The sequence below is a fragment of the Rana temporaria genome, chromosome 11, assembly GCF_905171775.1.
Source record: "Rana temporaria chromosome 11, aRanTem1.1, whole genome shotgun sequence".
Lineage (NCBI taxonomy): Eukaryota > Metazoa > Chordata > Amphibia > Anura > Ranidae > Rana > Rana temporaria.
In genome coordinates, this window is record NC_053499.1 from 162856830 (window position 1) to 162881131 (window position 24302).

At 50.2% G+C, this 24302-nt stretch overlaps 1 protein-coding gene across 1 annotated transcript in view; it reads right to left on the bottom strand.

Annotated features, from left to right (window-relative positions):
• The window catches only part of LOC120916855, a 167856-nt gene that overhangs the window by 120878 nt on the left and 22676 nt on the right, over positions 1 to 24302 (bottom strand). The window contains exon 2 of the mRNA XM_040327798.1: positions 482 to 647. Within this exon, the coding sequence (XP_040183732.1) occupies positions 482 to 647 (166 nt within the window). The remainder of the gene's footprint in view (positions 1 to 481; positions 648 to 24302) is intronic.

Below are 24302 nucleotides of genomic sequence, written 5' to 3' on the forward strand. Positions count from 1 at the left end.
TCAGTGTAAACCCCTATTACATTGGTGGTCAGTGTAAACCCCTATTACATTAGTGGTCAGTGTAAACCCCTATTACATTGGTGGTCAGTGTAAACCCCTATTACATGGGTGGTCAGTGTAAACCCCTATTACATTGGTGGTCAGTGTAAACCCCTATTACATTGGTGGTCAGTGTAAACCACTATTACATTAGTGTTGACTATTGGCTCTCCACCATCAAATGTTCTTATTGGCCGCTAAGACTGCCCATTCTAATATTGGTCCTATAGGAACTTCTGAGAGTGGGTGGGTGGGGCCAAGATATATCAGACTTTGCAGGGGACGGGACTTGGAGCTCCCAGGCTGCACCTGACAGGGACTGAAGGGCAACCAACCCACTTGTGTTTTTTAGGGTGTGCGATTCTTGGCCTATTGCCCCCGTCTGTCAGGATTGGGAAGGCGAGGATGTGGACACCTTCCCGGAACGAAGGGTAATCAGTACCTCACAATACTCGGTCACAATGCAGAAATCCTCCTTCTCCAGGAAGCTGGCATAGAAACGGACGATGAACGGGTGCCTGAGGCTGCCCAGGAGCTTGGCTTCTCTGGCCGATGGAAGCGTGGCATCCGCCTTCATACTGTTACATGGGATTCTCTTGATGACCTTCCTGAAAGGGAAACACAAGGAGTAGGATTGGGGTTAGTCCACCATAATCTGCGGCATAATTCTCGGGGAAAAGTCCGGACAGCCGTTCAGGAACTACTGATGAGAAAATCAGATGTTTCCGGCACAGAGCTCAGCTTTACGGTGATCACAGGAACTTGCAGGTTCCTTGGTGGCCAGATATCTCATGAACAACAATGTAATCACAATCTCTGCCATCTCTGTCCTCCAGAGCAGTGCTTCTTAGGCAGGGTGCCATCTGAAGTAAAGGAGGCTTTGATGTTATAGGGGAACTCTGATGTGATAGGAGGACCTCTGATGTGATGGGGGGACCTCTGGAGTGATGGGGGACCTCTAATGTGATAGAGGACCTCTGATGTGATGGGGGAACCTCTGATGTGATAGAGGACCTCTGATGTGATGGGGGAACCTCTGATGTGATAGGAGGACCTCTGATGTGATGGGGGAACCTCTGATGTGATGGGGGAACCTCTGATGTGATGGGGGGACCTCTGATGTGATAGAGGACCTCTGATGTGATAGAGGGACCTCTGATGTGATGGGAGAACCTCTGATGTGATGGGGGAACCTCTGATGTGATGGGGGAACCTCTAATGTGATGGGGGAACCTCTGATGTGATGGGAGAACCTCTGATGTGATGGGGGAACCTCTGATGTGATGGGGGAACCTCTAATGTGATGGGGGAACCTCTGATGTGATGGGAGGACCTCTGATGTGATGTGATGGGAGGACCTCTGATGTGATGTGATGGGGGAACCTCTGATGTGATGGGGGAACCTCTCATGTGATGGGGGAACCTCTGATGTGATGGGAGAACCTCTGATGTGATGGGGGAACCTCTGATGTGATGGGAGGACCTCTGATGTGATGTGATGGGAGGACCTCTGATGTGATGTGATGGGGGAACCTCTGATGTGATGGGGGAACCTCTCATGTGATGGGGGGAGCTCTAATGTGATGGGGGACCTCTGATGTGATGGGGAACCTCTGATGTGATGGAACCTCTATGTGATGTGATGGGGAACCTTGGATGTGATGATAATTTTATTAAGGTGACTATGTGCATTGTCCCAGGCTCAGGTCTAGTGATAAGTAACATTTAGACTTTAGCACACAATGCCAGGCTGACCCCCCAAGAGCACACAATGCCAGGCTGACCCCCCGAGAACACACAATGCCAGGCTGACCCCCCAAGAGCACACAATGCCAGGCTGACCCCCCGAGAACACACAATGCCAGGCTGACACCCCAAGAGCACACAATGCCAGGCTGACACACCAAGAACACACAATGCCAGGCTGACACCCCGAGGGCACACAATGCCAGGCTGACACCCCGAGGGCACACAATGCCAGGCTGACACCCTGAGAGCACACAATGCCAGGCTGACACCCCGAGGGCACACAATGCCAGGCTGACACCCCGAGGGCACACAATGCCAGGCTGACACCCTGAGAGCACATAATGCCAGGCTGACACCCCGAGGGCACACAATGCCAGGCTGACCCCCCGAGAACACACAATGCCAGGCTGACACCCCAAGAGCACACAATGCCAGGCTGACACACCAAGAACACACAATGCCAGGCTGACACCCTGAGAGCACACAATGCCAGGCTGACACCCCGAGGGCACACAATGCCAGGCTGACACCCCGAGGGCACACAATGCCAGGCTGACTTCTTTCTCTCTGGGGAAAGTGGAATAATCCTGTTAAGACTACAGAAACCTTCCAACAGGCTGGATAATCTACAAGCCCTTCTGACGTCTCTGAAGCTCTTTTTATTTTAACCATTACATGGCACAATTAATACGGAAATGGAGCATCAGACATCATTATTGCACCGCGTATCGCCGCCGCTAAGCAGCGATGTAGATACTAACCGATTCTGACAGGTCACCATAATTGACAAAATTAAACACTTAAGCCTTCAATTTTCCTGTTTCCTAAAAAGATGGCTCGGTAACTGTGCCTTGGCGCACGGCATAGCCTTGGCGCTGGAGATCACGACCAGCCCGCGCCCCCGCCCCGGACATCAATCACAGTCACCGACACTAATTGACCCACATTTGCTGAGGCAGAAATACATATTAGCAGCGGCTAATCATGTTACATTATGGAGGTCCACAGAGGAAGCCGCGGCACAAGTGAGAACATAGAAATCCTGATGCATAATACATCTCCGACTATTTATATCCATGTGCTACTTTCACCCGAGATCTGCACTCTGTCTCCCAGAGACGCGGGGGGTAAGAGGAGAGGCTCGAAAAGTTGGGTTTGGGATGTTGGAGAACCGAATCATCTACAGGTTCCATAGTACGGACAGCAGTGGCGGCTGGTGCTCAACATTTTTTTTTGGGAGGGGGGGGGCGCAAATTCTGAAAAAAATAACACCCATCAATTGCAGCCTCACTGTGCCCATCAAACACAGCCACTGTACCAAACGCCACTACTGTGCCCATCAAACACAGACACTCTACTAAAACGCCGCTACTGTGCCCATCAAACGCAGACACTGTGCCAAACGCCGCTACTGCGCCCATCAAACGCAGACACTGTGCCCATCAAACGCAGACACTGTGCCATCAAATGCAGACACTGTGCCATCAAATGCAGACACTGTGCCATCAAACGCAGACACTGTGCCATCAAACACAGACACTGTGCCAAACGCCGCTACTGTGCCCATCAAACACAGACACTGTGCCATCAAATGCAGACACTGTGCCATCAAACACAGACACTGTACCAAACGCCACTACTGTGCCCATCAAATGCAGACACTGTGCCCATCAAATGCAGACACTGTGCCATCAAATGCAGACACTGTGCCATCAAACACAGACACTGTACCAAACGCCGCTACTGTGCCCATCAAACGCAGACACTGTGCCATCAAACACAGACACTGTGCCATCAAACGCAGACACTGTGCCAAACGCCGCTACTGTGCCCATCAAACGCAACACTGTGCCATCAAACGCAGACACTGTGCCCATCAAATGCAACACTGTGCCATCAAACGCAGCCACTGTGCCATCAAACGCAGCCACTGTGCCCATCAAACGCAGACACTGTGCCATCAAACGCAGACACTGTGCCCATCAAACGCAACACTGTGCCATCAAACGCAGACACTGTGCCCATCAAACGCAGACACTGTGCCCATCAAACGCAGACACTGTGCCCATCAAACGCAGACCCTGTGCCATCAAACGTAGACACTGTGCCCATCAAACGCAGACACTGTGCCCATCAAACGCAGACACTGTGCCATCAAACGCAGACCCTGTGCCATCAAACGCAGACACTGTACCAAACCTCTCGTCCAGACGTAGGCTGAGGCTGGTGGAGTGTGGGCAGACACAGAGGGGTAGGCGCAGGAGGAAGAGGTGCAGATCGAGCCCTCTCTCCTCTCCTGTCTGTGTGCGTGTGTTGGGTGGGGGGGTTTCCTAGTGTCGGCTCTTGGCAGTGTAGGGAGTGTACCAGGCACTCTCAGCTTACACAACTGCAGCCAGCAACCCTACTGGGAAGCCATAGTCCAGTCTGAATAATGTGTCCGGGTTTCAGGCAGTCTAAAACCCAGACACATGATAAGAAACCCGAACTGTCCGGGTGAATCCTTGACAGGTGACAACACTACCAACGGCACAGAGGAGATAAGTATGACGTTTGTTTTTTGTTTTGTTTTTTTAAAACAAACCTTTACATATCCTTTACATTTTTTTTCTTTTTTTTTTTTTTACTTGTTTTGTGCTTTGTATTTTTTCTCAGATTATTTGTTCTCCGCAAACAAAACATTTAACAAACGTAAAAGCCTCGCAGTGCTCTTGTGCTGAAGAAGACAAGTGAGAAGCACCAGACCAGACAATGTGCCGCACAATGCCAACTGCCACACAGGCTGGTGTAGAAGTGTGCCCATTGAAGATGACACGTAAACAGTGGGAGGGAAGGACGGGCACCAGGGGAGGATTAATGGGCAGGACGACGTGGGGAAGAGATAAAGGCGGCGAAGGGCAGTCCAGTTCTCCCCATTACACCGGAGGCATTGTACACACAGCAGATTCACTCAGCAACTGGTAATGAGTTTATCAGACGCGAAGTGTGACAGCGCAATGTCAAGTGGCTTCACTTCTCGCCCCGTTTAACAGAGACAGAAAATCCATCTCGCCGTGTCCGTGAGCGCCAACAGGAAGGCTTCAATTAAGGTGAACCTGCGATGGGATTTACCGGCCAGTAAATTGCTGCCGCGTCTTTAGATTTAGGTTATCGATCCGTTTGGTTGCATTAACACTCTTTGTTACGCCATCTACTTAGCCGGGCATCGAATGCGCGAAAAATTAACCACTTCCATACCGCGCAGTGTTGCCAACCTACCAGATTGAAATTTACTGGCACGACACCTGAAATGTACTGGGACAGCCACGTTTTTACCGGCATTTCACAAAAGCTACTAAATTACATTTTTAGGTGCAAATTTCAGTATTTAGGCCACAAACAAGTACGCCGGGCAAATAGCAAAGTGATGGGGGGTAAAAAAACATATTTTTGTTATTTTCGATATAATAAGGGCAAATTATTTAGTCACATCACCCCCTGCTTCCATCCCCCTCTGCCTCCATCCCCCCTGCCTCCATTCCCCTCTGGGGTGCCACAATCTCCCCCTGCCTCCAATCACCCCCTGCCTCCAATCACCCCCTGACTCCATCGTCCCCTGCCTCCATCCCACTCTGCCACCAACACCCCGTGCCTTCACCCCCCTCTGCCACCAACACCCCTGCCTTCACCCCCCTCTGCGGTGCCACAATCTCCCCCTGCCTCCAATGTCCCTCTGCCTCAAATCTCCCTCAGGCCCTCTGCCTCCAATCACCCCCTGCCTTCATCATCCCCTGCCTCCATCCCCCTCTGCCATCAACACCCCCTGCCTTCACCCCCCTCTGCCACCAACAGCCCCTGCCTCCATCCCCCTCTGCCACCAACACCCCCTGCCTCCATCCCCCTCTGCCATCAACACCCCCTGCCTTCACCCCCCTCTGCCATCAACACCCCTTGCCTTCACCCCCCTCTGCCACCAACAGCCCCTGCCTCCATCCCCCTCTGCCACCAACAACCCCTGCCTTCACCCCCCTCTGCCACCAACAGCCCCTGCCTTCACCCCGCTCTGCGGTGCCACAATCTCCCCCTGCCTCCAATATCCCCCTGCCTCCAATCTCCCTCTGCCTCCAATCTCTCCCAGGCCCCCTACCTCCAATCACCCCCTGCCTCCACCCCCCTCTGCGGTGCCACCAACAACCCCTGTCTCCATCCCCCACCCTCTGCAGTGCCACCAACAACCCTCTGCGGTGCCACCAACACCCCCTGCCTCCAATCTCCCCCTGCCACTAACACCCCCTGCCTCCAATCTCCCCCTGCCACTAACACCCCCTGCATCCAATCTCCCCCTGCCTCCAATCTCCCCCTACCTCCATTGCCCCCTGCCTCCATCCCCCTCTGCGGTGCCACCGCAGCCACCATCACCCCCTGCCTCAAATCTCCATGCGCAGTTCCAAGCCGAATCGATCTCAGCTATTTTTACTGACACATTCCCGCAACCTCTGTGCACCTATCTAGCACACAGGTGATCAGCACCACTTCTAGGGCGCCCTCCTCACCCATCAGACATATGCAGCCAATATAACACCTGGGACCCAGGAAGGTGACAGCAGGGAACAGAAAACTCAGGGGCAGCGACAGTGGAGGTGGCACACCATCCTGGTCAAGTTAGGTGGCCGCGAGGCCCCTGTGAGTGCGAGGCCTTAGGTGACCGCCTAATTTGCTTAATTAAAGAGCCGCCTCTGCATCTTTCTGCAGCCGTTTTTCTTGCTTGAATTTTTTTCCCATTTTGGAGATGTGAGTGGGGCCTCATGTCAAAATTTTGCCTAAGGCCTCAAAAAGCCTAGAGCTTCCTCTGGTTAAGAGCTGATGCAAAAATGAAAACAGAAACATCTGACTTTTACCTCTGCAGGCGGCGGGTTGTTGTGTTTAGGAACGTTTTTTGCAAGCACTTTATTTCTATGGATTTTCATGAAAGCAGATTTAGGAGGTCCTGCCGGGAGAAGAAGGTTATTGAGTGAGAAGAGTATAATCCTACAGGATGCTGAACTCCTTAATCTTATTTCCCATGAGTCCGATGGAAGGGCCCTCATAATGAGAAGGTATTTACATGGCTCGGCTTTATGAGAAGAGCTGATAATCCGAGGTAGGAAATTGCACACATCTGTTCCTCGCAGTGATGACTCATCCGGGCGAAGGGAATACGGCCTTTTCTAAGGAGCGCCATACAGCGAGGGTTACTAATGGACGCAATAAACACGCTGCCGCTAAGGCAACAAAAAATGGGACCTCTGGATGCTCAGAGGCACCTTTATTTATGGGTTCAAATCACAGGGATCCATTAAAGGTGGTACTAAGATAACGAGTCCCACACAAGGCCGCCATATGCAACTTAGCTGACCTCCTATGCCAACATTGCCAAGCACCCTAAAAGCCCAACCCTGGGCTCCAGGTCACCCCACTCCAGGCTCCAGGTCACCCTGTACACACACTGCCGCTTACCGACCCCAAATCCTCTCCTATTACGAGAGATCAATACCCAGAGATTTGGCTCAATACCCAGCCCGGGCCTTTAGGTTACCAAGCTAAAGTCTCAGCGTTATCCCTAACCCCTAACCCCTAACCCTAAACCTACCCCTAACCCTAAACTCTAACCCTACCCCTAACCCAACCCTAACGTCTAACCTTCCCCCTAACCCCTACCCCCTAACCCTACTCCAAACCCTAACCCTAAACCTACCCCTAACCCTAAACCCACCCCTACCTCTAACCTTAACCCTACCCCTTAACTCTAACCCTAAACCTGCCCCTAACCCAAACCCCTAACCCTACAACATTAACCCTTAACCCTACCCCTTACCCTAACCCTAACCACTAACCCTTACCCTACCTCTAACAATATCCCCTAACCACTAACCCTAACCCTTAACCATAACCCTAACCCTTAAACCTAACCCTAACTCTACCATTTAACGCTAGCAATTAACCCTAACCCTAAACCCTACCCCTATCTCTAACCCTACCCCTTAACCCTAACCCTTAAACCTAACCCTAACTCTACCATTTACCCCACCCATAACCCTACCCCCAACCCCTAACCCTTAGCCCTACACATAACCCTAACCCCTAACCCTACCCCTAACATTAACCCTTAACCCTAACAATAACCCTAAACCTAAACCCTAACTCTAACCCTTATCCCTACCCCTACTCCTAACACTAACCCTACCCCTTACCCCATAACCCTACCCCAAACCCTAAACCTACCCCTAACTCTAAACCCTAACCCTAACACTAACCCCTAACCCTACCCCTAACCCCAACCCTAACCCCCTAACCCTAAAAATAACCCTACCCCTAACTTTAACCCTAACCCTATCCCATAACTTTACCCCTTAACCCTACCCCTAACCCATAACCCTAACCCCTAACCCTACCCCCATCCCATAACCCTAACCCCTCCCCTTAACCCTACCCTTAACCCTAACCCCACCCCTAACCCATAACCCTTACCCCTAACCCAACCACTAACCCTACCCCTGACCCATAACCCTAACCCATAACCCTATTCCTTACAATTACCCTAGCCCTACCCCTAACCCTAACACCTCCCCTTAACCGTACCCTTAACCCTAATCCTAAACGTATTCCCTAACCTTTAACCCTAACCCTTCCCCTTACCCCAACTCTATCCCTACCCCTACCTTTAACCCTAACCCTTAACCCTACCCCTAACCCCAACCATTAACCCTAACCCATCCCCTAAACCTACCCTTAACCCCAACCCAACCCCTAACCCATAACCCTACCCCTTACTCTACCCCTAAATCCTAACCCTAACCCTACCCCTAACCCTACCCTACCCCTAACCCTACCCCTAACCCTACACTTAACCCCAACCCTAACCCTACACCTAACCCTACTCCCTAACTCTAACCTCTAACCCTAACCCTATCCCTACCTTTAACCCTAACCCTACTTTTAACCCTAACCCTACCCCTAACCCCAACCATTAACCCTAACCCCTAACCATAACCCAACCCCCGAACCCTACCCCATAACCCTACCCCTTACTCTACCCCTAACCCTTAACCCTACTCCTAACAAAACACTGCCCTGGATTTGTTTGTTTTTGTTCTGTGGGTCTCTTTACTTCACAGAAACATGAAACCAGTTTAAAACCGAAAATGAAACTAGAGGCACATTATATGATTGAATTTAATCTATTTTTAATCATTTTTAAAAGGAATCAGTTAACTTTTATGTCTCTATACCCTGTAAACAGTCATTTCAGCAAAACAAATTTTTCCTTTAGTGACCCTTTAACTCTAACCCCTAACCCCAACTCAAAACTAAAAAAAATAAAGAAATTCCTCTGCATTGTTTGCTTAGATTTCATAAGGTTAAAGAAGGCTCGTGGCCCCTGGAGGTTCTCGGCAGCAGATGACGGTTTCCTGGAACATTTAATTGGCCTTTAGTGCCGTGTTCTGGTTGCACCATGTTTGCTCCTAATGAAGAGGGGTAGGCTGCCTCTGGCGGCCTCTAGTGGCTGACGGTGGACGAGGCTGCTTTTTATTTTAATGATCAAGGTCACCGCTTGGGGTCAGTTCTCTGACAGCATCACAAGCTGCTGCAGAATCTCTTGGGGGAAGACACCAATCACTTTTTCGGCTCATAGAGTGACCGGACGACCGGACGCATGGCGCACAGGACGGCGGCTTCCCAAGATGCTTTGCACTGGCAGAATTTCACAGCGCTGCTCTAGCGGGGGGGGGGACTTCTTCTCAGTCCTGATCTACAGAAGTTAGATCATGATTCCTCGCCACGTGGGGAAATGCAAAATCATGTTCTTCCCAGTGAAAAAATAAAAGCAGCTTTCTTGTTCCAACCAATACATAAAGCTGCTTAAAAGGGAACTCCACTTTCGTGGGGAAAAAAATAGCAAATAAAAAAAAAAATATAGCATATAATTGCTACACAAGTCAAATTGTAATTGAATGTTATTAAAAATGACCTTTTCTTTTCAATCTGAAGCCGCTGCAATTTTCTGTATAATGCAATATGGCCACCTGGAGGCGCTCTGTACACAGATGGTATACAGACCATGTCATTTCCTGCTTGTCTGATTGGCTCACTGATTTTCCCAGAAGTCTGCACTAAGATACAAGTCAGATTTGGGGCATCCCCTGCAACAAAATATGTCATTTTTGGTGAGCTACTCCCAAAGTGAAAACCCTCGGAAACACCCGAAAAGGCCCGAGGACAGCTCGGCTGAACTCGGAAAACCTCGGAAAGGCTTGGGAACTGAGTATTTTCTAAGTTTTCCAAGCATTTCTGAACGGCTCCGCTTGGCTCCCGCGCCCCCCCACCTCTGGGCAAACGCGGTACTGCACACTGCTTTGGCTTAAATCCTGCTCAACGCTCTCAAACCAAATCAGGATTTTTAAAAATACAGCGCTGGTATTGCAAAACGCTCGTTATCCGCTTTACTCGCAATCCGAGGTTCCACTGTATTCTGAATCTGAATATTAAAAATGGACTAAATATTGTTTTCAGTTTGCGGTGCTGAGAGAAGATTCTCGTGAGTGAGTGAAGAAGAATCGGGATCAATGGGCTCCTCTCCTAGAGCGGTATGTAGGGCGGATTGCGCGAGCCTCATCCCAGCAAAGTGAATGTCGCCATCTGTTCCACCAAATTGCTGGCAGAGAGGATTTGCCCGGATTCTTTAATCACATGTTGTAAGCAAGTTTTCTGCTGAGCTTCAATCGCTTTAGTGGCAGAAGAAGAGAAAGATTCATTGTCATAAGCAAGACCCCCCCCCCGTAAGACTTGTCCTATGGATAGGCTTAATGTTTATTGAATATTCGGCGCCAATGTTCTTCCCCCAACTGACCCGACTCTTCGGTTCTCCACCTTCTGGCCAAGATGGAGTGTAGTATCTGTTCTTATCAGAAGGGAGAACGGGGTGCCCCCCTGTGGTAAGGGAGGGGAACTGTCAATGTAATAAGATGGGAATGGTGGGAAGTGATTTTTCCTCCTGGGTTTGTTCTGGCCTGATGCACCGGGGTTGTCCCCCATTGAAGGCAAGACTCTTCCAAAGTTCTAATACACAAACAATCATTTATATTGTGGTGCAAACGAATGCCAATGCGCCATCCACATGGGTTAGCCTCTACCACCCTAGATATATGTGAAGGTACACTTTCCGGGTACTATTCCATGGGGGGGGCATTTCTCGACAGAACACCAGAACTCTGGAATGGGTCACCGGAAGGTCCAAGCGATGTCCTTGAGGATCTTATCCAATGGATAAACTGGGATCCGGAAACCATGGAACAGCTCACCGACAAATCGCGGTAATGATCCATCTGTGAGGAGCGGACCGGACTGCACACAATCCTGTAAAGCCCCGTACAGACAGTCGGGATTTCCAACGGAAAAAAGTCTGTCAGACGTTCTGATGGGAAAATTGGGAACCAGCTCTCAATCTATTTCTGTTGGAATTCCCGACAGAAAAACTCTGATGGAGCATACACACGGTCAGAATTCCCGACAGAAAAAGTCCGGTGGAGAATACACACGGTCAGAATTCCCGACAGAAAAAGTCCGGTGGAGAATACACACGGTCGGAATTCCCGACAGAAAAAGTCCGATGGAGAATACACACGGTCGGATTTCCCGGCAAAAAAAGTCCGATGGAGAATACACACGGTCGGAATTCCCGACAGAAAAAGTCCGATGGAGAATACACACGGTCGGAATTCCCGACAGAAAAAGTCCGATGGAGAATACACACGGTCGGAATTCCCGACAGAAAAAGTCCGATGGAGAATACACACGGTCGGAATTCCCGCCATAAAAAGTCCGATGGAGCATACACACGGTCGGAATTCCCGGCAGAAAAAGTCAGATGAGAGCTTTTGGTCGGGAATTCGAACTGTGTGTATTCTGTCGGAAATTCCCTGATTGGCTCCCGTGCCCCAAGTGCCCTAGGGCTCCCCCCATCCTGGCTTATAACTGGGCCCTGACTCCCCCATGACATCACTGAAAAGGGGGCTATAACTAAAAAGGGGGCTAGCTAATGTTTTTTTTGTTTGGGGGGCAGCAAACAACCCTGCGGCACCTCACAACCCCCCCCCGGAACCTCACCCCCCCCCCCCCGCTGTTTGCTGGTCCACCGGCACTTAGCAGATCGGCAGGGATCATCAGGCAGGGAGAGACGGGCTGCAGCAGGATGGCGCCTTCCTCTGAGATCATCGTCTTCTGCCGTGCCTCTCCTCCCCTTCTCCTTGGCATCCAATAGGATCGCCTAATCTTTCAGACAATCGGGAACCACGTAACATACCCGCGCTTCCTGATTGGCGCAGAGGCGATTCAGTGTTAGAAAAGCGAATATTTATTTGTTTTTCTAACACATCTGGGTGGACTGCGAGCGCAATGCTCTGCCCTCCGAGTCCCCCCTATTTTGAAGCCTATGAGAGCCTATCACGGGAGCCAATCAGGGAATTCCGACAGAAATAGATTGAGAGCTGGTTCTCAATTTTCCAATCAGAACTTCCGACAGACTTTTTCCCGTTGGAAATCCCAATCGTGTGTACAGGGCTTTAGAGTATCACCGCGATTGGTTCACATGTTTTATTTATTTATTTTCCCCTTTTATTCACTGAATGTTGTGTATTGTAGTGTAGCTGCTTTTCTTTTTTCACTTTATGGTAAGCGCAGTAATTTCACCTCATTCCAACAAGAACAGGGAGACCCATCTTAACCAGCGGCTCCTTCAGCGGTAGCGGTCCAGGGGTATTTAGCTGTTGGGTTGGAGTGGCCCTTTAAACACCCCCCACCCCCCCCCCAGAATATCCTATTACTTTCCATTATTTCCGGCTGTGAATGGCCTCGGTGGGTGTAAATCGCAGTCAGTGAATACTCTGTAAGATGAATGGGGTGTTACATACAAATTCCTAACATCTGATAATAAGAGAATAGAGAGCGAAATGTAACGTGCGCGGCACAAGCCTAATGACGCATTTCACTCTGTTCAGTGAGGCCTGGCGCTGTTATTTGTGTATTACCGATCGTCTCATTATACGGGAAGAGGGCCCCGCGCGTTTCGCTTCTATTCACTCCGCGACACGGATCCTCACTAAGGTTGTCACCTGTCATTCACCGAGCGCACAAAGGCCTGATTAGCAGCGTTGCTCGTGTTTCATTTCCCATACGAAGGCTGCTGAGGATTTCATCGCTCGGGATTATAGACAAGTCTGTGAAATCTGCGCCGCTCCACTTTCGGCAGAGTCCTCGGCTCTGATCCATCATCCAAAGGAGACCAGATTACCAATGGGGCGGGAGAGGAGACAGAGGAGGCAGCCGTGGAGCAGCTGAAATCACAGATGAAATACAAAGAAGAGAGTTGCTTCACTTTGCATTTTCGGATTTGTATCTCTGGATTAATGACGAGCTTTATATAACCCTGCCACACAGCGCAGCCAGGAGGATGACATAGTAACCATTAAGGATAACAGCAACGTCTTCCTCTCCACCCCCCCCCATCTGCTGATTAGACAATGAATGAGCAGCTGCATTCTGATTTGGTCATCCCTCTGCTCTCTCTTTCTGTTGCTTGTCAGCAGATTTGCATGAAGCACTTCTGATTGGTTCCCAGTCCAGCCCTTCTACCCACCAAAGTGAGGGGATTGCAATAGACTGACTTTGACTTTAAATACAATGGCCCAGATTCAGGTACGGGCGCGCACTGATACGGCGGCGCAGCATATCGTTTTTACGCTACGCCTCAGTAAATTACTGGAGCTACGCTTCATTCACGAAGCATTTGCTCCGTAATTTGCGGCGGCGTATCGTAAAAGGGGCCGGCGTAAGCGTGCGTAATTTAAATGATCCGTAGGGGGCGTAGATCATTTAAATTAGGCACGTTCCTGCGCCGAACGTACTGCGCATGCTCCGTCGGGAAAATTTCCCGACGTGCATTGCCGGTAAATGACGTCGCAAGGACGTCATTTGCTTCGACGTGAATGTAAATGGCGTCCAGCGCCATTCACGATCCACTTAAGCAAACAACATAAATTTTGAAAATCGCGACGCGGGAACGACGTCTATACTTACCATTGGCTGCGCCTCCTAATAGCAGGAGCAGCCTTACGACGAAAGCGACGAACGCAAACGACGTAAAAAAATTTGCATACTCTACGCTGACAACTACGGGAACGCCACCTAGCGGCCAGCGTCAGAATGCAGCCTAAGATACGACGGCATAGGAGCCTTATGCCAGTCGTATCTTAGGCTACAGTCGGCATATCGAGCTTTCTGAATACAGAAAGTTGATACGCCGGCGCTACTTAGCAATTACGCTGCGTATCTATGGATACGCAGGCGTAATTGCTTGCTGAATCTACCCCATTGTCAGATATTCTAACTAGGGTTGTCCCGATCAGCAATCGTCTCTTTAGGTTTTCAGTGGATATTTGTTTGGACCGAAGTTCTACTTTAAATGTGGCGCTTGTTGAAGCTTTTACTTTATTATAGGACAGAAGAGTATCTTCTCCAGTCGCTGGCACTCTTCTCCGGTCCCTGGCACTCTTCTCCGGTCCCTGGCACTCTTCTCCGGTCACTACCACTCTTCTCCAGTCGCTGGCACTCTTCTCCGGTCCCTGGCACTCTTCTCCAGTCGCTGGCACTCTTCTCCGGTCCCTGGCACTCTTCTCCGGTCCCTGGCACTCTTCTCCGGTCCCTGGCACTCTTCTCCAGTCCCTGGCACTCTTCTCCATTCACTAGCACTCTTCTCCAGTCCCTGGCACTCTTCTCCAGTTGCTGGCACTCTTCTCCATTCACTAGCACTCTTCTCCAGTCCCTGGCACTCTTCTCCAGTTGCTGGCACTCTTCTCCAGTCCCTGGCACTCTTCTCCGGTCCCTGGCACTCTTCTCCAGTCGCCGGCACTCTTCTCCAGTCCCTGGCACTCTTCTCCAGTCCCTGGCACTCTTCTCCGGTCCCTGGCACCCTTCTCCAGTCCCTGGCACTCTTCTCCGGTCCCTGGCACCCTTCTCCAGTCCCTGGCACTCTTCTCCGGTCCCTGGCACCCTTCTCCAGTCCCTGGCACTCTTCTCCAGTCCCTGGCACTCTTCTCCGGTCCCTGGCACCCTTCTCCAGTCGCTGGCACTCTTCTCCGGTCCCTGGCACTCTTCTCCAGTCCCTGGCACTCTTCTCTGGTCCCTGGCACTCTTCTCTGGTCCCTGGCACTCTTCTCCAGTCGCTGGCACTCTTCTCCGGTCCCTGGCACTCTTCTCCGGTCGCTGGCACTCTTCTCCAGTCCCTGGCACTCTTCTCCGGTCCCTGGCACCCTTCTCCGGTCGCTGGCACTCTTCTCCAGTCCCTGGCACCCTTCTCCGGTCCCTGGCACCCTTCTCCGGTCGCTGGCACTCTTCTCCGGTCCCTGGCACTCACACAACCCTCCGTAATTTGCGTATAAAATATTCCAGTCCAATTCCCATCAACTTCAAAACCAATTTTTCTTCAGTTATCCGGGAGGCCCCCCCTTTTAGTGTTTCATTAACTTGAGAGCCCTCAATCTCCGTCTACTTCTGAGAAGAACTCAGACGGGAGGAAAAGACCCGGAAAACGATTCGCCTGATTGGGGACACGCTAGACGAGTTTTAAGTGTAAAATTAATGGGAAAGCAGAGAGACTTGTGTCCACGAGATGAAAGGAAAATCCTCTTCCTGGAGCTTCACAGAGGATGTAATGGTTCTACGGTCGTGCCTGACTCTTGGAACCCGACATCCAGACATCAAGGAGGCCGGGAATGACGTTCAATGGGAAGCCGAGACAAATCTCCCTGAGTCAGCACAGGATAAACAATGAGGACCATCGCTTGAGGCCGGGACAATCATGAAGATCAATAGCTCAGCAGTAGTTTTGCTCCGGTGTACATCAGATATGGTTAAGTGATATCACAGATTCCGTGAATGACTTGGTCAAAAGACACGGCCTATGTTGGGAATTGTTTAACCACTTACTGACCGCCGCACAACTTTTTACGTCAACAGAATGGCACGGCTGGGCAAATGGGCGTATATATACGCCCCCTTTAAATTCCCACCAGGAAGAAGGTGGAGATGTTGTGTTTACACTGACGTCTCCCCGTTCTTCAGCTCCGTGACCCGATCGCGGGACACCGGCGAACATCGAGTCGAGTCGTGCGGTGTCCAGATACGCCGCCGTAATTTCAAATCTGAGCCGGCGTATCGTTACGCCGATTCTCAAAGGCAGATACGCTCAAAAAATAGGCTTCCTCCGCCGACGTAACTTGAATGCGGCGGTGTATAATTGTGTGCAATATTACGTTGGGCGCTAGGGTCGCTTCCATTGTTTTCGGCGTAGAATATGCAAATGACCTAGATACGCCGATTCACAAACGTACGTACGGCCGGCGCAATTTATTTACGTCGTTTACGTTAGGCTTTTTCTGCGTAAGGTTGCTCCTGCTATTAGGAGGCGCAGCGAATGTTAAGTATGGACGTTGTTCCCGCTTCGAAATTTACATTTTTTTATGTCGTTTGCGTAAGTCGTTTGTGAATAGGGCTGGACATAATTTACGTTCACGTCTAAACCAATACGTCATTGCGGCGTACTTGGGAGCAATGCACACTGGGATATGTACACGGATGGAGCATGCGTCGTCCGTACAAAACGTCAATCACGTCAGGTCATCATAGATTTACATAAAACACGCCCCCCCTTCCACATTTGAATTACGCGTGCTTACGCCGGCCCCATTTACGCTACGCCGCCGCAACTTACGGAGCAAGTGCTTTGTGAATACTGCACTTGCTCCTGTAAGTTACGGCGGCGTATCGTAAATACGATACGCTGTGCCGCCGTAAGAACAAGCGCAGGTACGTGAATCTAGCCCAATAAGTAGAAGAATACGTATCGGCCTAAACTGAGGGAAAAAAAACGTTTTTTATATATATTTTTGGGGATATTTATTATAGCAAAAAGTAAAAAATATTCTTTTTTTTATAAATTGTCGCTCTATTTTTGTTTATAGCGCAAAAAATAAAAACCGCAGAGGTCATCAAATACCATCAAAAGAAAGCTCTATTTGTGGGGGGAAAAAAAGGATGCCAATTTTGTTTGGGAGCCACGTCGCACGACCGCGCAAATTGTCAGTTAAAGCGACGCAGTGCTGAATTGCAAAAAGTGCTCCGGTCTTTGGCCAGCCAAATGGTCCGGGGCTGAAGAAGTTAAAAGAAACCTGAAAGCACAAGTTTTCCAGACTATTTTTCTAACTTTCGGCGTTCTTGTTCCAAGTCGGTAACTCACAAAGTTCTGAAGCCAGAAGCCCCCCCCCCCCCCCATATAGCAGCCAATCAGCTCGCTCCGGGTGACTTACATGACTGCCAGAAATTTGCAGCTCAGCGTGCTTTGCATGGTTTACTAATGACCGATTCATTCCGAGCTAATGACGAGAATAAGACACGCATGCCAACCTCCCCCTCCCCCATCCCCCCCCCCCCCCCCCACAGCATAAGATCTGTAATATTCCCAGAGAGCCATGTATAATATATAAAGAACATTTCCAATCAGCGTGTAAGACGGGGTGTCCATCTGATGCTGCGGAGAGGCAGTTTGTCCAGCCCCCCCCTCCCCCGCTGTGGAGAAATCAGTGGGAGTCTGTGGGCAAAGATACAACGTGTTCCCTGGCATTGATCCTACGGGTGGCACCGAACAACGAGGCGCGCTCCAAGCCTCACTCGTTATTATGAGCTTCAAAAACATGTCCAGATTTCCTGGCGAGTAAATTAATTATCAGCGCCGAATGATGGACTGGCTGATTAGAGCGGCGAGCCCCTCCAACCGCGCCGAGAAAAAAAAAACACACACACGAGGGAGAGAGAAAAAAAACGACTCCTGGAAAATTCCCATCATTTGTTTTTCTTGATATCTCAACCAGAAATAATAAAATACGGATTCAATGACATCGGAAACAACAGCCGCCATCTGCTTTTCTGGGCGGGTGGAAGTGGAGAACGTTCACCTCTGACACTTATTTTTAGTCCTTAGGCAGCAGAAGGCAATACGAGGCGTTCCTCATATAAATATTCACCGGCGTGCCGGATATGAAGGTGGAAGTCGGCGCCGGTATAATGGAAACCATTAAAATTACATGATGTCAGGTAATGCTTATAATGAGAGCCGGAGGAGAACCTGCGCTGGAGAGCCGAAGGAGAACCTGCGCTGGAGAGCCGGAGGAGAACCTGCCCTGGAGAGCCGAAGGAGAACCAGCGCTGGAGAGCCGGAGGAGAACCTGCGCTGGAGAGACGGAGGAGAACCTGCGCTGGAGAGCCGGAGGAGAACCTGCGCTGGAGAGCCGGAGGAGAACCTGCCCTGGAGAGCCGAAGGAGAACCAGCGCTGGAGAGCCGGAGGAGAACCTGCGCTGGAGAGACGGAGGAGAACCTGCGCTGGAGAGCCGGAGGAGAACCTGCGCTGGAGAGCCGGAGGAGAACCTGCACTGGAGAGCCGGAGGAGAACCTGCCCTGGAGAGCCGAAGGAGAACCTGCGCTGGAGAGCCGGAGGAGAACCTGCGCTGGAGAGCCGGAGGAGAACCTGCGCTGGAGAGCCGGAGGAGAACCTGCGCTGGAGAGCCGGCCGGGTTCAGTCTTCTGCTTCCCGGGGGAAGAACATAATGGGCCGGATTCAGAAAAGAGATACGCCGGCGTATCTCTGAGTCCGGCCGGCGTATCTATGTGGCTGATTCATAGAATCAGGTTCCGCATAGATCTCCCTAAGATCCGACAGGTGTAAGTGACTTACACCATCGAATCTTAGGCTGCAATTCCAGGCCGGCCGCTAGGCAGCGTTTCCGTATCTTTTACGCGTCGAATATGCAAATGAGCATTTACGCCGATTCAGAAACGAACGACCGCCCGGTGCTTTTTTTTTACGTTGTTTGCGTTTGGCTTTTCCCGGCGGAAAGTTACCCCTGCTATAGCAGGGGTAAGTGCGGCGTTTCCTATGTTAAGTATGGCCGTCATTCCCGTGCCGAGTTTTTAATTTTTTAACGTTGTTTGCGTAAGTCGTTCGCGAATACGGCCGGACGTAATTTACGTTAACGTCGAAACCAATGACGTCCTTGTGACGTCATTTGGAGCAATGCACGCTGGGAAAATTTGCGGACGGCACATGCGCTGTTGGATCGGAGCGGGGGATTTACGATACGCCGCCGCAACTTTAGAGGCAAGTGCTTTCTGAATAAAGCACTTGCCTCAAAAAATTGCGGCGGCGTAACGTAAATCAGATAGGTTACGCAGATCTAAAGATCCATTGAGCTATGTGAATCTAGCCCATTGGCCCGGATTCAGAAAGACTTACCACGGGCGTATCTATAGATACGCCATCGTAAGTCCGAATCCGCGCCGTCACAACTTTAAGCGTATTCTCAAACTGAGATACGCATCCCTGGCCAAATGCGGTACTGCGCACTCCATTAGCTTGTATTCTGCTCGCCGACACTCCAAAAACGGGTCAGGATTAAAAAAAGAAAAGTTGCTCGTATTTCGAAGCACTTGGTAACCGCGTTACTTGTCAACCGAGGTTCCACTGTATATCCATCTGTTTATATTATAAAAATAATAATTATAATTAAAAGTAAAATAAATAATTATAATTAATAATAATTATAAAAATAATTATAATTAAAGTAAATTAAATTCTTATAATTAAAATATAATTAACTAATTAAATAACTATAATTAAATTATAATTATAATAATAATTTGTGTCTAAACCAAGTCCTACAAAGTAACAATAATTTATTTTTTTAATTAAAATGTTTCCTTTTTTTTTTTCTTTCTAGAATCTTTGTTTGAACCATAAGGAAGGATAGGGGGGGGGGGTGGGGGCGACCACCAGCCTGAAGGACCCCCAACTCAGAACTGGAAGGATTTGGCAGATCTTCACATGAAGACTGGGAAGTGATAACGACATGTGTGGCCGCGCCGGTCGCCCAGGGAAAGTTCATTGCGCCGTCCAAAAAGGACGAATTCAGTTCTCCTTCCAACCTAATTAAATAAGCAATTAGCTGCACTTCCCACCACTTGAAGGACTTGTTGTCTCCCGCAGAGATTTTCGGTCACGTTGAGGAGTCCCATTTCTATGAAGATGGATTCCCGCTGTTTGCCTCAGAAGGAAGGGCGGTTGTGCCGGCTCCTGGCTATGCAGGGATTTCACCAAACACCGGCAATCACCTCACCTTCTCAGAGACAGAAATAAATGCCGGTGCCGGGGACAAGGTCATCTAGAGCCCCGGGGCAAACATGCCAAACCCCCCCCCCCCCAATGTATGTACGAGTATAAATTCCTTCAACACAAATCAGCCCCCCTGCTGAAATCCCCCCCTTTCCAGCACAAATATTTGCCCCCCCATCCCCCTAATCCCCCAACACAACTGCCCCTCCCCACAAAGAGACACCACTCCTAGCAAAAGCCTTCTACCCCTCAAATTTCCCCTCTTAGTACACACCCTCCCCCAGCCCCGGACTGGGACAAAAAATGGGCCCGGGCATTTTAGACGAGCAGCCCGGGGGGGGGCAGCGGTTAATGATGGGATGTGGGGTTCCAGCACCTTGTATCTCTGGGCCCCTTTACATTACACAGCACCCTGGACCCCTTTGCATTACACAGCACCCTGCATCTCTGGGCCCCTTTACATTACACAGCACCCTGCATCTCTGGACCCCTTTACATTACACAGCACCCTGCACCCCTTGGGCCCCTTTACATTACACAGCACCCTGCATCTCTGGGCCCCTTTACATTACACAGCACCCTGCCCCTCTGGGCCCCTTTACATTACACAGCACCCTGGACCCCTTTACATTACACAGCACCTTGTACCTCTGGGCCCCTTTACATTACACAGCACCCTGCACCTCTGGACCCTTTTACATTACACAGCACTCTGCACCACTGGACCCCTTTACATTACACAGCACCCTGCACCTCTGGACCCCTTTACATTACACAGCACCCTGCATCTCTGGACCACTTTACATTACACAGCACCCTGCACCTCAGGACCCCTTTACATTACACAGCACCCTGCACCTCTGGGTCCCTTTACATTACACAGCACCCTGCACCTCTGGACCCCTTTACATTACACAGAACCTTGTACCTCTGGACCCCTTTACATTACACAGCACCCTGCACCTCTGGACCCCTTTACATTTCACAGCACCCTGCACCTCTGGGCCCCTTTACATTACACAGCACCCTGCACCTCTGGACCCTTTTACATTACACAGCCCCACAGTTTGTTACACAGATACCCCCTAACAGTTCTGGACCCCCTGCATGTTACACTGGGGGGAGACATGACATGTGGTCCGCGGGCCGTCGCGGCCCACTGGGCATATGCCCGGTATGCCCTATGGCCCCTCTTGCCTGCCCCTTGTCCCCGCCCTGATAAATGCTATAGGTCCCCTAAATCATTATCATAAGAAACAAAAAACAATGGTTTACATGAATCAAAGCATGAGGCCAACATAGGCTCAAGCGTGATTGGCCGTGGTTACTCAGCAGCGGCACTCCCTCATTGGCTGTCATCCTTCCTTGCTCAGGGCTCTGAAAAAGTCGCTAACTAAGGGAAGCTGACAGTAGGAAACGATCGGCGTGTTTAGAACTTGCAGTTTGCGGACATGTTCCTCTGAGCTGTGCAATGTTGAGTACATGAATCGCTTTTAATTAGGCGCCATGATGGAACGCGGGACGTCGTTAGCCGGGCTTCGGAGAGTAAAATTACAAAGATCTACAAACAGCCATCAAGGTTTATGTCACAAAAGTGGAAGAACGGTTGTGCTGGTGAATCCCGGCGTGGTGCTTGTCCCTCCCGTGGCACCATCTGGGGTGGGAATCAGGAGGTGAAGATCTTCAAGAGGTGCAGATGGGAAGAAGGAAGCAAACAGCGTGAATCGCTCAACGCGCCGCAGCAGATAAAACGCCAACTAATGAGGATCTGAATTTATGAAAATAATTAGTATAATGTATTGTTCAATGCAACAAGTGTGACTGACCCTGTCCTGATATCAGGCCACTGCAGCACTGGGAGAGGGAGGGGCTTCACTGGAAGCCAATCAGGCTTTGCTACACATGTGCATTGTGCATACACCTGCCTGCAGGAGAGCTGAGCAAGCAGAAGAATAACGGATCAGTGTACTGCTCTGTTATGTCTCTCACAGAATCCCTGCCAGTACTTCCCGTGGTAATCAGAATCCCTGCCAGTACTTCCCGTGGCACTCAGAATCCCTGCCAGTACTTCCCGTGGCACTCAGAATCCCTGCCAGTACTTCCCGTGGCACTCACAGAATCCCTTCCAGTACTTCCCGTGGTACTCATAGAATCCCTGCCAGTACTTCCCATGGTAATCAGAATCCCTGCCAGTACTTCCCGTGGCACTCACAGAATCCCTTCCAGTACTTCCCGTGGTACTCATAGAATCCCTGCCAGTACTTCCTGTGGTACTCACAGAATCCCTGCCAGTACTTCCCGTGGTACTCATAGAATCCCTGCCAGTACTTCCCGTGGCACTCAGAATCCCTGCCAGTACTTCCCGTGGCACTCAGAATCCCTGCCAGTACTTCCCATGGTAATCAGAATCCCTGCCAGCACTTCCCATGGTAATCAGAATCCCTGCCAGTACTTCCCGTGGCACTCACAGAATCCCTCCCAGTACTTCATGTGGTACTCACAGAATCCCTTCCAGTTCTTTCCGTGGTACTAACAAAATCCCTGCCAGTACTTCCCGTGGTACTCATAGAATCCCTGCCAGTACTTCATGTGGCACTCACAGAATCCCTTCCAGTACTTTCTGCGGTACTCACAGAATCCCTTCCAGTACTTCCCGTGGTACTTAGAATTCCTGCCAGTACTTCCTGTGGTACTCACAGAATCCCTGCCAGTACTTCCTGTGGTACTCACAGAATCCATGCCAGTACTTCCCGTGACACTCACAGAATCCCTTCCAGTACTTCCCGTGGTACTCACAGAATCCCTTCCAGTACTTCCCGTGGTACTCACAGAATCCCTTCCAGTACTTCATGTGGTACTCATAGAATCCCTGCCAGTACTTCATGTGGCACTCACAGAATCCCTGTCAGTACTTTCCATGGTACTCACAGAATCCATTCCAGTACTTCCTGCGGTACTCACAGAATCCCTTCCAGTACTTCCCGTGGTACTCAGAATCCCTGCCAGTACTTCCCGTGACACTCACAGAATCCCTTCCAGTACTTCCCATGACACTCACAGAATCCCTGCCAGTACTTCCCGTGGTACTCAGAATCCCTGCCAGTACTTCCCGTGGTACTCACAGAATCCCCACCAGAACTTCCCGTCGCACTCACAGAATCCTTGCCAGTACAGTAAAAGGGTGTGTGTGCACTAATGGGAGGTGCAGGAAAAAGGGTGTGTGCACTAATGGGAGGTGCAGTAAAAGGAGTGTGTGCACTAATGGGAGGTGCAGTAAAAGGAGTGTGTGCACTAATGGGAGGTGCAGGAAAAAGGGTGTGTGTGCACTAATGGGAGGTGCAGTAAAAGGGGGTGTGTGCACTAATGGGAGGTGCAGTAAAAGGGGTGTGTGCACTAATAGGAGGTGCAGTAAAAGGGGTGTGTGCACTAATGGGAGGTGCAGTAAAAGGGGTGTGTGCACTAATGGGAGGTGCAGTAAAAGGGGTGTGTGCACTAATGGGAGGTGCAGTAAAAGGGGGGGATGCACTAATGGGAGGTGCATATAAAGAGGGTACATTAGGGGGCTCATCAAAGAAGGGGGACCAATCCAACATTTTTTACCATTCATAGTAAATGGTAAAACGTGGAGCTTCCCTTTAAATGTCAGAATAGAGCGTATTTCTATGCTGAGCCATGAAGCTAAAGACTCACCTCCTGTAGTATTCAATAATCGCTTCTATTGGCTTTTCCTACATTTAGAAATGTATTTACAGACCATTGATGGTATCCCCCCCCCCCCTCTTCTGGTGTTAGAACTACCAATCATCTGACAGTGCAGGTATCCTGGTATCTTGACCTATAGATATGAATTAGGGGCTGTGACTCCATTATTCTCTCTCTCCGTCTCCGGGGGCCTCCAGCAGGCCTTTCCATGTTAATAATTGTACCCCCGGCTGATCCAGCTTGTTCCATGTACAGCTGGGTGGCCGCGGCGGATGGCGAGGATGCGGAGTCAGAGACAAATGACTAGCGGGTTAATCTGGTGCCCCAGGATCTGCACATCAGGAAAGATTCCCATTTATCTTATTAAAGACGGAGCTCAGCTACCGAGCCGGATGAACAGGAAGAGCTTTTATCTTCATCCCAGTCCGCTGGAAGAAACCGCGTTCCTTATAAAGAAACCGCCGCCTCTTAGTGCGATTATTTCCCAGCAACTTGTAAGAACGATCAGCTGGAAGTGAACCTGTCATGGGATTATTTTTTTCATGTTGAGAACATCCATGCATATGTCCAGGGCCTTTATTC